The following is a 15,804-nucleotide window of genomic DNA, read 5'->3' as shown; positions in this document are numbered from 1 at the left end:
AACAAATGGGGAAAAGGAACCATATTTTGGTAATAAAACCAGCTGGAAATATGCTTTGGAACTTAATGAGTATGGATGTCAGTTCGGTTGTCATCTGAGACATTATGACTGATGACAGGACGACATAAACTGTACCTGGGAAAGTATACACCCTCTAGTTATCAGTGTCACATGGAATTGTTATGCAATTGAAATGTTTGATATTGAAATAGTTTATTAGGAGATTAAATGTAATTTTAGCTTCCAATTGAGAGAATTGGGTTTTCATAAGGAAAGTGCCCTGCTTGATCAGTGGCCCGCCCCTGTGAAGAGACAGGGGTTATAAACGATGAAACACACCCTCCTCCCCTCGCCACTATATAAGACAATGACACAATGTAACCAGTGGGTTCCACTACGTGAGGTCTGCAGCCTCTGCGTTACAAGGACACACATGTCAAGTACAGAACTAAGCCAACCTCGGCGTGAGCTTTGGTTGTGAATGGTATGAACTTTGAACTTATTCACTATTTAAGTGATACTTCCTAGCCGTTGAGTTAGCAGCGGCCGCTGTAGACGTGGGCTAGGAAAGGACGGACGACGGATCCAGTCTACCACAGACAAAGATACTACAACGTATCCACTTTAACACCATTGACATTCTTCTGAGGACAGGAAGATCTGTTGTCCAACCCGGCCAGCATCTACGACCAATCTACCGACATCATTTGTATTCTGTGTATATGTAATTCTGTGTGATTAGTTGGGTATTTAGTAAATAAATAATTAAACCCAATTTTGGATTGCTGATTCAACTTGTTAGCCAGGGTTCGTGAAGAAAACCAAGAATTTACAACTTTCATTATGAGACTGAAAATAAAATGAGGATTAATATTGACGGCTATCGATGTAAAATATTAAAGTCTTTAAGAGTTTATTCGTAAGATAACGGCTCTATAAACACTCTTCCGTGGTGTCCCGACTTTCTAGTTAATTACATTTACATGATTAGCGAATCAGGGGATATTAATTACAGAGAAAGGATTTTATAGAATAGCATGTCATATCACTTAATCCGGCATAGCCAAAGACACAACAGAATGTATCCCTTTGGACTCTGGTGTTGGCAGTTGCACTTCTCCCTCAGCTGGGGCTCAGTCACCTGGGGCCCAGAGAGGGGAGAGGTCAGGCTTGTCTTTCATATGTCCCTGGTGCTATGCAGAATATCAGAAAGGGAAGAGGACAGAATGGAACATTGTCTTCATTTTTACATTTTAGTCATTTAGCAGACGCTCTTATCCAGAGCGACTTACAGTACTGAATGCTTACATTTCATACATTTTATCTCCGTACTGGTCCCCCGTGGGTATCGAACCCACAACCCTGGCGTTGCAAACACCACGCTCTACCAACTGAGCCACCTATGGCGTGATTAATGGGGAACCAATTACTTGTCTCCACAATGTCTGTGCACAAGTCACTCCCTCCTTTGGCATTGAGGGGAGGTGTATGGCAGTGTCTGGAACCATTGTATGTCCTCTCTGATGTTGCACTTATCCTGGGATAGTGTATGACCTAGAGGCTCACTCCCCTCAGTGAGCTTGTCCAGGAGTGGGGTCAAGAGGGGCTTTACTTTAGATGGGAGTATCTAGAGTTGACAATTGATATATGCCATTGGATGAGTTGGTTTTTTTGTACTATGAAGTACCAGGAACGAGATTAGAACCTCGTCATAGGGACCAAACTGAACGATAATTTATAGCGAATGCTATCTGGCTATGGGATACTCCTCTCTCTCAAGTAAAAGTTTTTCTTTGTGAACAGTTCAATCAATAATACAGTAGAAAAATCTATATACATCTATATACAGCATGTGGTCGGGTTCGGGTTCACTCCAAGATCCCCCCACAGTTCCCCAATAGCTGTCCCTCAACCATTCGAGACCACTCCCACAGTCCCCCCCCCAGGAAGAGAAAAAAAATACAGTTAATTCCATTCCCCACCCCCAAGAACCCCCCAATGCACCAACAACCAAGAGAATGAACTAATGAGATAAAAGGAAAAGACAGAAGAAAACAGCAAACAACAATGCAAAAAAAAAATCTAACAAAATAATACATTTAAAACAACGGACATCAAGGACAACTGAAATCATAACAGCAATGCCAACTGTATATGTTTGTGTGCATGTCTGGCACTATTACATGTATGTGTGTGTTCTTGTATGTGTTTGTTTGAATGAGAGTTTGTGTATATGCATGTGTACAAACACCTGCACGGCATCAGCCTCAGGCAAACCGGCATTAGTTGTAAAAACACTGCCACTTAGTGTCACTACCACATATCTACAACACATTAAGTGTGAGTCCTCAGGTCACTACTCTACTACCACATATCTACAACACATTATGTGTGAGTCCTCAGGCCCCTACTCCACTACCACATATCTACAATTCTGTGTTCTGTTAGACAGGTAACTCTTTATCCACAATATAGCAGGGGGTGTAAAGCCATAACACTTACATTTCTCCAGCAGCAAACTATGATCGATAATGTCAAAAGCCACACTGAACAGCCTCCACAATCTTCTAGGACTCTTCCTAGAACTGGCCGCCTGGCCAAACTGAGCAATCAGGGGAGAAGGGCATTGGTCAGGGAGGTGACCAAGAACCCGATGGTCACTCTGACAGAGCTCCAGAGTTCCTCTGGGGAGATGGAAGAACCTTCCAGAAGGACAACCATCTCCGCAGCACTCCACCAATCAGGCCTTTATGATAGAGTGGCCAGACGGAAGCCACTCCTCAGTAAAAGGCACATGACAGCTCGTTTTGGAGTTTGCCAAAAGGCACCTAAAGGACTTTCAGACCATGAGAAACAAGATTCTCTGGTCTGATGAAACCAAGATTGAACTCTTTGGCCTGAATGTCAAGCGTTACATCTGGAGGAAACCTGGTATCATCCCTACGGTGAAGCATGGTGGTGGCAGCATCATGCTGTGGGGATGTTTTTCAGCAGCAGGGACTGGAAGACTAGTCAGGATCGAGGGAAAGATGAACAGAGCAAAGTACAGAGAGATCCTTGATGAAAACCTGCTCCAGAGCGCTCAGACTGGGTCGAAGGTTCACCTTCCAACAGGACAACAACCCTAAGCACACAGCCAAGACAAAGTAGGAGTGGCTTCAGGACAAGTCTCTGAATGTCCTTGAGTGGCCCAGCAAGACCCCAGACTTGAACACGATCTAACATCTCTGGAGACACCTGAAAATATCTGTGCAGCAATGCTCCCCATCCAACCTGACAGAGCTTGAGAGGATCTGCAGAGAAGAATGGGAGAAACTGTGCCAAGCTTGTAGCGTTATACCCAAGAAAACTCGAGGATTTAATCGCTGCCAAAGGTGCTTCAACAAAGTAAAGGGTCTGAATACTTATGTAAATGTGATATTTCAGAGTTTTTTTCATATACGTGTTGTAGATGTATATAATGAAAGTCCACTAATGGCATTCCACACTTTATTAATATTCAGACCAAAATATGTTTCATTAATCAATTCCTTTTAACAATCAGCACCTGTGTTTTCTCTGATATGGTGGAATAACGCTGATGGGAACATTCATGAGGTAGTGTTTTAGTAATACTGATGGGAACAGCCATGATGTAGTGAGTGTTTTAATAATACTGATGGGAACATTCATGAGGTAGTGAGTGTTTTAATAATACTGATGGGAACATTCATGAGGTAGTGAGTGTTTTAATAATACTGATGGGAACATTCATGAGGTAGTGAGTGTTTTAGTAATACTGATGGGAACATTCATGAGGTAGTGAGTGTTTTAATAATACTGATGGGAACATTCATGAGGTAGTGAGTGTTTTAATAATACTGATGGGAACATTCATGAGTTAGTGAGTGTTTTATAATAATGATGGGAACATTCATGAGGTTGTGAGTTCTTCATGTCAACAACTTATCAATGTTCTAAGAACGTCATCACATCTTCATACTCATTTAGCTTGATGACTAGTACACAAATAACTCAATGTAACACAGACAAAATTCAAGATGTTTCAAGGTTAGAATGAAGAAATGCACATTCTATTCATCTATTTAATCATTTACATTTAAAAAATATGTCCAAAATATTTAATGAACATCAAAGGGTTTATACTTGTATCCAAAAACATTTTATTTTAATTACAATTTTATTTGAATCACAATCAACTCATTGCCCTTGTGGTTAGTGTCCTCCCTGAGATTGGAAGGTTGGTAGTTGGTTCCCCGCCTGAGTCATACCAAAGACTTTAAAAATTGGGACCAGGTGCGTCTGCTTGGCACTCAGCTTTAAGAAAATAGATTGGGGCTAAGCGTCCTGTCCACGGGGACTTGTACATTAAGCTGTCTCATGCTACAGAAAGGTTCACACCAGGCAAGGCCAACTTACTTACTTTTATCCAGGCAAAGTTCATAAAGATGCACATTTTATGAATGTAAAAGAGGGCAAATCTTTTGAAAAACATTCTCTTATATAAACAAAAAATTGTAAAATCTATTTCAGTCAAAATACGTGTCAGAACACAGCCTCTCTATTTTCCCTTGTGATTGCAGGTCCTCTGACTGGGAAAATGTCTCTCCACAATTAGAACATTTACATTTTACATTTAAGTCATTTAGCAGACGCTCTTATCCAGAGCGACTTACAAATTGGTGCATTCACCTTATGATATCCTGTGGAACAACCACTTTACAATAGTGCATCTAAATCTTTTAAGGGGGGGGGTTAGAAGGATTACTTTATCCTATCCTAGGTATTCCTTAAAGTGGTGGTGTTTCAGGTGTCTCCGGAAGGTGGTGATTGACTCCGCTGTCCTGGCGTCGTGAGGGAGCTTGTTCCACCATTGGGGTGCCAGAGCAGCGAACAGTTTTGACTGGGCTGAGCGGGAACTGTGCTTCCTCAGAGGTAGGGGGGCCAGCAGGCCAGAGGTGGATGAACGCAGTGCCCTTGTTTGGGTGTAGGGCCTGATCAGAGCCTGAAGGTATGGAGGTGCCGTTCCCTTCACAGCTCCGTAGGCAATCACCATGGTCTTGTAGCGGATGCGAGCTTCAACTGGAAGCCAGTGGAGAGAGCGGAGGAGCGGGGTGACGTGAGAGAACTTGGGAAGGTTAAACACCAGACGGGCTGTGGCGTTCTGGATGAGTTGTAGGGGTTTAATGGCACAGGCAGGGAGCCCAGCCAACAGCGAGTTGCAGTAATCCAGACGGGAGATGACAAGTGCCTGGATTAGGACCTGCGCCGCTTCCTGTGTGAGGCAGGGTCGTACTCTGCGAATGTTGTAGAGCATGAACCTACAGGATCGGGTCACCGCCTTGATGTTAGTGGAGAACGACAGGGTGTTGTCCAGGATCACGCCAAGGTTCTTAGCACTCTGGGAGGAGGACACAAGGGAGTTGTCAACCGTGATGGCGAGATCATGGAACGGGCAGTCCTTCCCCGGGAGGAAGAGCAGCTCCGTCTTGCCGAGGTTCAGCTTGAGGTGGTGATCCGTCATCCACACTGATATGTCTGACAGACATGCAGAGATGCGATTCGCCGCCTGGTTATCAGAAGGGGGAAGAGAATCTGCGGAGACAGAGAATCTGCGGAGACAGATTCTCGCCACGCCACCTGGTAGGAGCGACCTGTCAGGTAGGACGCAATCCAAGCGTGGGCCGCGCCGGAGATGCCCAACTCGGAGAGGGTGGAGAGGAGGATCTGATGGTTCACAGTATCAAAGGCAGCAGATAGGTCTAGAAGGATGAGAGCAGAGGAGAGAGAGTTAGCTTTAGCAGTGCGGAGAGCCTCCGTGACACAGAGAAGAGCAGTCTCAGTTGAATGCCCAGTCTTGAAACCTGACTGATTAGGTTTAAGAAGGTCATTCTGAGAGAGATAGCAGGAGAGCTGGCCAAGGACGGCACGTTCAAGAGTTTTGGAGAGAAAAGAAAGAAGGGATACTGGTCTGTAGTTGTTGACATCGGAGGGATCGAGTGTAGGTTTTTTCAGAAGGGGTGCAACTCTCGCTCTCTTGAAGACGGAAGGGACGTAGCCAGCGGTCAAGGATGAGTTGATGAGCGAGGTGAGGTAGGGGAGAAGGACTCCGGAAATGGTCTGGAGAAGAGAGGAGGGGATAGGGTCAAGTGGGCAGGTTGTTGGGCGGCCGGCCGTCACAAGACGCGAGATTTCATCTGGAGAGAGAGGGGAGAAAGAGGTCAAAGCACAGGGTAGGGCAGTGTGAGCAGGACCAGCGGTGTCGTTTGACTTAGCAAACGAGGATCGGATATCGTCAACCTTCTTTTCAAAATGGTTGACGAAGTCATTCGCAGAGAGGGAGGAGGGGGGGGGGAGGGGGAGGAGGATTCAGGAGGGAGGAGAAGGTAGCAAAGAGCTTCCTAGGGTTAGAGGCAGATGCTTGGAATTTAGAGTGGTAGAAAGTGGCTTTAGCAGCAGAGACAGAAGAGGAGAATGTAGAGAGGAGGGAGTGAAAGGATGCCAGGTCCGCAGGGAGGCGAGTTTTCCTCCATTTCCGCTCGGCTGTCCGGAGCCCTGTTCTGTGAGCTCGTAGTGAGTCGTCGAGCCACGGAGCAGGAGGGGAGGACCGAGCCGGCCTGGAGGATAGGGGACAGAGAAAATCAAAGGATGCAGAAAGGGAGGAGAGGAGGGTTGAGGAGGCAGAATCAGGAGATAGGTTGGAGAAGGTTTGAGCAGAGGGAAGAGATGATAGGATGGAAGAGGAGAGAGTAGCGGGAGAGAGAGAGCGAAGGTTGGGACGGCGCAATACCATCCGAGTAGGGGCAGAGTGAGAAGTGTTGGATGAGAGCAAGAGGGAAAAGGATACAAGGTAGTGGTCGGAGATTTGGAGGGGAGTTGCAATGAGATTAGTGGAAGAACAGCATCTAGTAAAGATGAGGTCAAGCGTATTGCCTGCCTTGTGAGTAGAGGGGGAAGGTGAGAGGGTGAGGTCAAAAGAGGAGAGGAGTGGAAAGAAGGAGGCAGAGAGGAATGAGTCAAAGGTAGACGTGGGGAGGTTAAAGTCACCCAGAACTGTGAGAGGTGAGCCATCTTCAGGAAAGGAACTTATCAAGGCGTCAAGCTCATTGATGAACTCTCCAAGGGAACCTGGAGGGCGATAAATGATAAGGATGTTAAGCTTGAAAGGGCTGGTAACTGTGACAGCATGGAATTCAAATGAGGAGATAGACAGATGGGTCAGGGGAGAAAGAGAGAATGTCCACTTGGGAGAGATGAGGATTCCAGTGCCACCACCCCGCTGGCTCGACGCTCTAGGGGTATGCGAGAACACGTGGGCAGACGAAGAGAGAGCAGTATGAGTAGCAGTGTTATCTCTGGTAATCCATGTTTCCGTCAGCGCCAGGAAGTCTAGGGACTGGAGGGTAGCATAGGCGGAGATGAACTCAGCCTTGTTGGCTGCAGACCGGCAGTTCCAGAGGCTGCCGGAGACCTGGAACTCCACGTGGGTCGTGCGCGCTGGGACCACCAGGTTAGAGTGGCAGCGGCCACGCGGTGTGAAGCGTTTGTATGGCCTGTGCAGAGGGGAGAGAACAGGGATAGACAGACACATAGTTGACAAGCTACAGAAGTGTTGTTTCTTGTATTATTGTCTCTTGTGTCTTTAGAGAACTGTTTCACTTTGATATCCTTTTTCTTCTGTCCTGATTTTCTCTTTCTTTTCTTCTGTTAACTAGATATTCTTTGTTGTTCTTCGTTAGCTAGCTAGCTTCTTCCAAAAGAGTCCCTAGCAACTGCTTAGCAACTGGTAAACAATTCAGCTAGCTAAGATAACTACAATTTTATGAAAAATAGTTATTTTTCAAAAGCCTATCTTCTTTGTTTGTTGCTTGTTTTTTCTCCTCTTCAGTCTTGCAGTTTTCTTTTGCTTTTTTCTGTTTTTTTTCTTTTTTTTTTTCTTTTGCTTTTTTCCGATGTACTTCACTCTAAAAACCATGTAAATTTCAATATTTGTACGAGCTCATTTTTCAGCTGCTGCTGCTCAAATTGGAGTTCCGGAACACTGTTGTTAGAACAGTGGTATGTCTTCTCCTCCTGTGTATTTATATTATTTTTCATGGTCTTTCAGGTTCCATAAGAACCTAAAAAACTAGACTGGAACATAGAAAATACACTAACATAGACCAAAACCCCTGAATACATAAATCAAACACCCCTCTACATAAACACACACCCGAACCACATAAAACAAATACCCCCCTGCCACGTCCTGACCAAACTACAATAACAGATAACCCCTTACTGGTCAGAAACGTGACACTATTCATGAAAGGTGCACGCAGGCTACAGCCTACAGGTTACAGCCTACAGGCTACTGCCTACAGGCTACAGCCTTACAGCCTACAGCCTTACAAGGTCTTTCTTTGCTGCACCTCACCCTGTTACCAGACAGTAATCAAGACTGGACCAGACCACAGCCTGAACAACTAGTACAGTTGATTTTGTTGTGTCATAAACGCAGGACATCTTTTTATAACAGACATACCCCCTCCCCATCTTCACAACAACTCTGTCAATATGACATCAACATGATAACTATTATGAGTCCTGTGGGAACAGGGTCCAAGGGACAGGTAGTTGACCTCATATTATGGATCATTTCAGAGACAGAAGTTGGGGTTGTGAATGTGGTGGTTGAACTAATTTCTTTACAACAGAAATTATTATTCTGGGGTCCCCCTCACCATTTGCAGTGAGATTAGTATAACTTGCATGCAGTGCCTCTTTTGTATGCAGTCTGGTGATATGCTTTAAATTGATACTCATTACAAATCTGCACTAATCAATCAACACATGCTTTCCTTTGGACATCTCCTAATAATATACAAAAACACCATATAGGTGAAGTGTAATGTGTTGTTTTACAGGATCAGTCATAGTAGTATGATAGGTGCAGTGTAATGTGTTGTTGTACAGGATCAGTCATAGTAGTATGATAGGTGCAGTGTAATGTGTTGTTGTACAGGATCAGTCATAGTAGTATGATAGGTGCAGTGTAATGTGTTGTTTTACAGGGTCAGTCATAGTAGTATGATAGGTGCAGTGTAATGTGTTGTTGTACAGGATCAGTCATAGTAGTATGATAGGTGCAGTGTAATGTGTTGTTGTACAGGGTCAGTCATAGTAGTATGATGGGTGCAGTGTAATGTGTTGTTGTACAGGATCAATCATAGTAGTATGATAGGTGAAGTGTAATGTGTTGTTTTACGGGGTCAGTCATAGTAGTATGATAGGTGCAGTGTAATGTGTTGTTGTACAGGGTCAGTCATAGTAGTATGATAGGTGCAGTGTAATGTGTTGTTGTACAGGGTCAGTCATAGTAGTATGATAGGTGCAGTGTAATGTGTTGTTGTACAGGATCAGTCATAGTAGTATGATAGGTGCAGTGTAATGTGTTGTTGTACAGGTTCAGTCATAGTAGTATGATAGGTGCAGTGTAATGTGTTGTTATACAGGGTCAGTCATAGTAGTATGAAAGGTGCAGTGTAATGTGTTGTTTTACAGGGTCAGACATAGTAGTATGATAGGTGCAGTGTAATGTGTTGTTTTACAGGGTCAGTCATAGTAGTATGATAGGTGCAGTGTAATGTGTTGTTGTACAGGGTCAGTCATAGTAGTATGAAAGGTGCAGTGTAATGTGTTGTTGTACAGGATCAGTCATAGTAGTATGATAGGTGCAGTGTAATGTGTTGTTGTACAGGGTCAGCCATAGTAGTATGATAGGTGCAGTGTAATGTGTTGTTGTACAGTGTCAGTCATAGTAGTATGATAGGTGCAGTGTAATGTGTTGTTGTACAGGGTCAGTCATAGTAGTATGATAAGTGCAGTGTAATGTGTTGTTTTACAGGGTCAGCCACAGTAGTACAGCGTCCCTGGAGCAAATTAGTGTTAAGTGCCTTGCTCAAGGACACATAAACAAATCTTTCAGATGTTTTCCTGTTCAGCTCTGGTATTGAAACCGCTCTAATCGTTAGGCTACTTGCCGCCCATTATTTTATTATTATGTGATGAAAGAAATGAAAAATATGAGCTTTTTTGTCTGGAAATAAAATAAACATTGATCTCAACTGCGTTTCCCACTCCAGTCAGCTGACGGCGATGTGTGCGTCTTTCAGGCGACGCTGCCTGTGTGACGTATAATCTAGTGGACGGGACGTTCCTTCAACAACAACAGCTAGTCAGACACCTCACTACCTTTATAGACAAAAATCGTTGTATAGTTGCATCTGTGTTTTAAAAATACGTATGTCTAATAGCTAGCTAGTTTCCCCATTTCATTTCATATATACGTTGTTAGTTAGCTGGCTTGATAAATTAGCCTATTACTAGGCTAACGAACGCCACCTAGCTAGCTAACATCTCCGACCATGAGCTCACTAAGCTACTCTCCTCCTGCTAAAGAAGAGGAGGCCTGCTGGACGGAGAAAGAAACTCTCGTTAAAGAGGAGGAGGAAGAGGAGGCTGTTACAATACAACAACAAGTAGAGGGTGAGGCTGTTTCAGTGAAAGAAGAAGAGAAAGACGTTTCAGTGAAAGAAGAGGAAGACGCGTTCAGAGTGAAAGAGGAGGAGGAAGTTACAGTTAAAGAAGAGGAGGAAGAGACTGAGGATGATGCAGTTTTTAGAGTGAAAGAGGAGGAGGGGGAGATGACTGTCACATTGAAAGAGGAGGAGGAGACAGGAGATCTGATTAAGACCAGTAAGTACTGTCTTAAAATGCGTGGTTTTAAAGCGAAGTTCGACTGAATGTTTATGCTTGAATATGTTGTTTAATGTAGGAATTGATAAAACTAAGATGTGTATACCACCAAAGAGCGGGTCACCAACAACACGTTAACAATGGATTTACACGCAAAATCCCATCTTTAATGTCTCACAGAATGGACTTGCTCTTATCATGACTCAAATTACGTTGCATTACACTGGAGCGCGATTCCATGCCAACGTTGGCCGATAATATTTTTCGTATCTCAGAATATATTGTTTTGTCAATTCTCTCATAGAAACCTCATTGGAGGAAGTATGTTCGATATGTTTTTTACATTTGTAACACAAACCATGTTTGAGAAGACCATGATAAAAGGGCCATTATATGACCTGTGCATGCCTCCTATCAGACCCCGTGACCTCTGACCCCTACATGATACAGAAATCTAGTCATTATACTGTCAGACCCCATGACCTCTGAACCCTACATTATACAGACATCTAGTCATTATACTGTCAGACCCCATGACCTCTGAACCCTACATGATACAGACATCTAGTCATTATACTGTCAGACCCCATGACCTCTGAACCCTACATGATACAGACAACATCTAGTCATTATGCTGTCAGACCCCATGACCTCTGACCCCTACATGATACAGACATCTAGTCATTATACTGTCAGACCCCATGACCTCTGAACCCTACATGATACAGACAACATCTACTCATTATACTGTCAGACCCCATGACCTCTGACCCCTACATGATACAGACATCATCTAGTCATTATACTGTCAGACCCCATGACCTCTGACCCCTACATGATACAGACAACATCTAGTCATTATACTGTCAGACCTATGATCTGTGAACATGATACAGACAACATCTAGTCATTATACTGTCAGACCTATGATCTGTGAACATGATACAGACATCTAGTCATTATACTGTCAGACCTATGATCTGTGAACATGATACAGACAACATCTAGTCATTATACTGTCAGACCCCATGACCTCTGACCCCTACATGATACAGACAACATCTAGTCATTATACTGTCAGACCTATGATCTGTGAACATGATACAGACATCTAGTCATTATACTGTCAGACCTATGATCTGTGAACATGATACAGACAACATCTAGTCATTATACTGTCAGACCCCATGACCTCTGACCCCTACATGATACAGACAACATCTAGTCATTATACTGTCAGACCTATGATCTGTGAACATGATACAGACATCATCTTGTTGTCATTATACTTCTTACATTGTGCTCTAATATATAGAGTCTAGATTATCTTGGAGTCATTATGTTCCTTATAGTGTGCTCTAATATATAGAGTCTAGATTATCTTGGAGTCATTATGTTCCTCATAGTGTGCTCTAATATATAGAGTCTAGATTATCTTGGAGTCATTATGTTCCTTATAGTGTGCTCTAATATATAGAGTCTAGATTATGAGATGTATTTTTATATATTAATATCTCAAAAGTAGCCTTTCTGTTCCAGCTCATTTTTAGACATATCATTTGTAATGATATAGCCTACTCTTCAAACAATTCACACGGACTCTAGGTACTTTTTAATGATATGACCCGTTTTATAAGTAGAAATGGACAACTTTAATTTTTTGGCATCTTTTAATGAGTTCTCAGTTTAATACGTTCTGGTTGTAGCCTAGCCCTGTTGTAGATATAGAGGATGTAGCCTAGCCCTGTTGTAGATATAGAGGATGTAGCCTAGCCCTGTTGTAGATGTAGAGGATGTAGCCTAGCCCTGTTGTAGATATAGAGGATGTAGCCTAGCCCTGTTGTAGATATAGAGGATGTAGCCTAGCCCTGTTGTAGATATAGAGGATGTAGCCTAGCCCTGTTGTCGATATAGAGGATGTAGCCATTTCAATTCAATCACTTTTTTGACAGCATCCCTGTTGAGTGTCCATAGATGTTTGCCCATGGAAGAAGTGGTCAGAAAGTGACCTTTTTGGACCTGAATGGCAAAACATTCAGGAGATGTGGGGGCGGCAGGTAGCGGCAGGCAGCCTAGTGGTTAGAGCGTTGGACTCGTAACCAAAAGGTTGCAAGATCGAATCCCCGAGCTGACAAGGTGAAAATCTGTCGTTCTGCCCCTGAACAAGGTAGTTAACCCACTGTTCCTAGATCTTCATTAAAAATAAGAATTTGTTCTTAACTGACTTGCCTAGTTAAATAAAGGTTAAAAAACATTTTAAAGTTGACTCATTTTGTATTCCCCACCATACCATGAGACATCCATGTTTTAGTCACTGGAATAGACAAACGGTTGAGTTTGGTATCATTTAAAAGCTTACAAAAAGGGTTTTTAAACTGTTTTATAATCCCCCCCGTCCAAAAAAGAATTATTACATTTTTAACCTTTTTAATGTCAATTATCTAAAAACGTGCAAACTCCATGTTTGCACATGTTGTAGTTTAGACTCTACTTTACATCATCTGAGGTTTTTGGGTCTTGCCTGCCATCGGTTGAATACAGGGTGGGTGTCATTTCAATTATACACATAGAATTCATAGAATGGACCTGTCCTTTCAGACCAGTGGTAGAAAAAGTACCCAACTGTCATACTTGAGTAAAAGTAAAGATACCTTAATAGAAAATGACTCAAGTGAAAGTCACCGAGTAAAATACTACTTGAGTAAAAGTCTAAAAGTATTTGGTTTTAAATATACTAAAGTATCAAATGTAAATGTAATTCCTAAAATATACCTTTAAGTATAAAAAGTTAAAGTATAAATCATTTCACATTCCTTATATTAAGCATACCTGACCGCACAATTTTCTTGTTTTATTATTTTATGGATAGCCAGGGTCCACTCCAACACTCAGACGTAATTTACAAACAATGTATTTGTCAGATCAGATGCAGTAAGGATGATCAGGGATGTTTTCTTGATAAGTGTGTGAATTGGACCATTTTTCTGTCATGCTAACATTCAAAATGTAACGAGTACTTTTGGATGTCAAGGGAAAGTACTTAGGTAGTACTTAAAAGTATTTTTAGTTAAGTGCTTTGCACCTCTGCTTCAGACTACTGCAGTACATCATTGAAATTGTAATGACATTTACATTTTAACTTCTAATTACTACCACAAAGATGGCCGCCGGTCCGTCCAACCGTTGAATGTCAACATAAATGGTCCTCTCTATTCTGTTTATTTTTATGATTTCAACAGGTTTCTTATGGAGGATTGACTGTATAATTTAAAACAACAGATATTCCCATTCAAGTCCAACATTCTCTGATGTGTGGACCTCCAACCATCTTTGCGGTTCGATTTGGGAGTCGAAATGTACATTTTACGACCATTTTAGTAAATTTTTCGACCAAAACATGACACCCATGAGAACAAGATTAGATTTGGGAGCTCTACATTATTTGTTTTTAAAATCTCACCAAGTTTACGTTTAATGATGTAATGTTGTGAAAACTGACCTTGGGTTATTGAGGGATGTAGTCTAGATTAAACCTCATAGGAAGACAGTTTTATCATGTGGAGGTTTCATTCAGGCCTCTGTTTAACAATATAATCTGTTTGTCTTTGGCAGGAGAGAGACCAGACTCTCCCTCTGACAGCAGGAAGAGTCCTTCAGGGGAACCAGACCCAGAGACGCCCAAACCAGCCAAACGACATCACTGCTCCTACTGCGGAAAGAGTTTTACTAAGTTACGAAAACTAAAAGAGCATGAGAGGACACATACAGGAGAAAAGCCTTTCCAATGTTCCCAGTGTGGAAACAGTTTTAGTCAGTTAGGGAGCCTGAAAATACATAAGAGAATACACTCTGGAGAGAAGCCTTATCACTGCTCCCACTGTGGAATGACTTTTATCTGCTCAGGGAGCCAGAAGTTACATGAGAGAGTACACACAGGAGAAAAGCCCTACGACTGTTCCCACTGTGTAAAGAGTTTTAGGTTGTTTGAAGGCCTGAAAAGGCATGAGAGGACGCACACAGGAGAAAAGCCCTACCAATGCTCCCACTGTGGAAAGAGTTTTACTCAGTTAGGGAACCTGAAATCACATCAGAGGGTACATACACAGGAGGAGAAGACATACCACTGCTCTCATTGTGGAAAGACATTTTCCCAGTCAGAGGACCTGAAATCACATGAGAGAATAGAGAGGCTGTGTTCTGACTTATGTTTTTGACTGAGAATGTGTGTTTTTGTTCTTGCCAAATGAAATCATATTGTTTATATGAAATCATAAAAAAACATAGGTTTACTTTTGTGGATGTTTTTTCATCTGGAGACATGATCATGTCTAAAATCAGAATCAAATCAATGTTTACCTTACTGTGAAATGCTTACTTACAGGCCCTAACCAACAGTGCGATTTTAAGTAAAAAATAGGTTAGTCAGGCTGATTGAGGTAGTATGTACATGTAGATATGGTTAAAGTGACTATGCATATATGATGAACAGAGAGTAGCAGTAGCGTAAAAGAGGGGTTGGTGGGTGGCGGGACACAATGCAGATAGTCCGGGTAGCCAATGTGCGGGGGCACCGGTTAGTCGGGCTAATTGAGGTAGTATGTACATGAACGTATAGTTAAAGTGACTATGCATATATGATAAACAGAGAGTAGCAGCAGCGTAAAAGAGGGGTTGGGGGGTCGGGACAATGCAAATAGTCCAGGTAGCCATTTGATTACTTGTTCAGGAGTCTTATGGCTTGGGGGTAAAAACTTTTGAGAAGCCTTTTGGTCCTAGACTTGGCGCTCTGGTACCGCTTGCCATGCGGTAGTAGAGAGAACATTCTATGACTGGGGTGGCTGGGATCTTTGACAATTTTTAGGGCCTTCCTGACACCACCTGGTGTAGAGGTCCTGGATGGCAGGCAGCTTAGCCCCAGTGATGTACTGGGCCGTATGCACTACCCTCTGTAGTACCTTGCGGTCGGAGGCTGAACAGCTCATAGTAACAGGAGCCTATCTCCTGTGTCTGTAGTGTGAGGCAGCTTGATGTACAAGTTCTTCCCCTGGACAGGACTAGTCTATTAAG

General features: G+C 42.8%; 1 protein-coding gene across 1 annotated transcript; it reads left to right on the top strand.

Moving 5' to 3' along the window:
- The first annotated feature begins 10,187 nt into the window (after window positions 1–10,187).
- Window positions 10,188–15,319, top strand: LOC123732448 (zinc finger protein 239-like). The gene is made up of 2 exons (XM_045711590.1): window positions 10,188–10,737; window positions 14,350–15,319. Exons 1-2 carry the CDS (start codon window positions 10,407–10,409, stop codon window positions 14,949–14,951), a joined length of 933 nt encoding a protein of 310 aa, XP_045567546.1. The 5' UTR covers window positions 10,188–10,406; the 3' UTR covers window positions 14,952–15,319.
- Window positions 15,320–15,804: the final 485 nt, after the last annotated feature.

This window comes from Salmo salar, chromosome ssa02 (assembly GCF_905237065.1).
Source record: "Salmo salar chromosome ssa02, Ssal_v3.1, whole genome shotgun sequence".
Classification (NCBI taxonomy): domain Eukaryota; kingdom Metazoa; phylum Chordata; class Actinopteri; order Salmoniformes; family Salmonidae; genus Salmo; species Salmo salar.
This window is presented reverse-complemented; position numbering and strand designations above follow the sequence as displayed.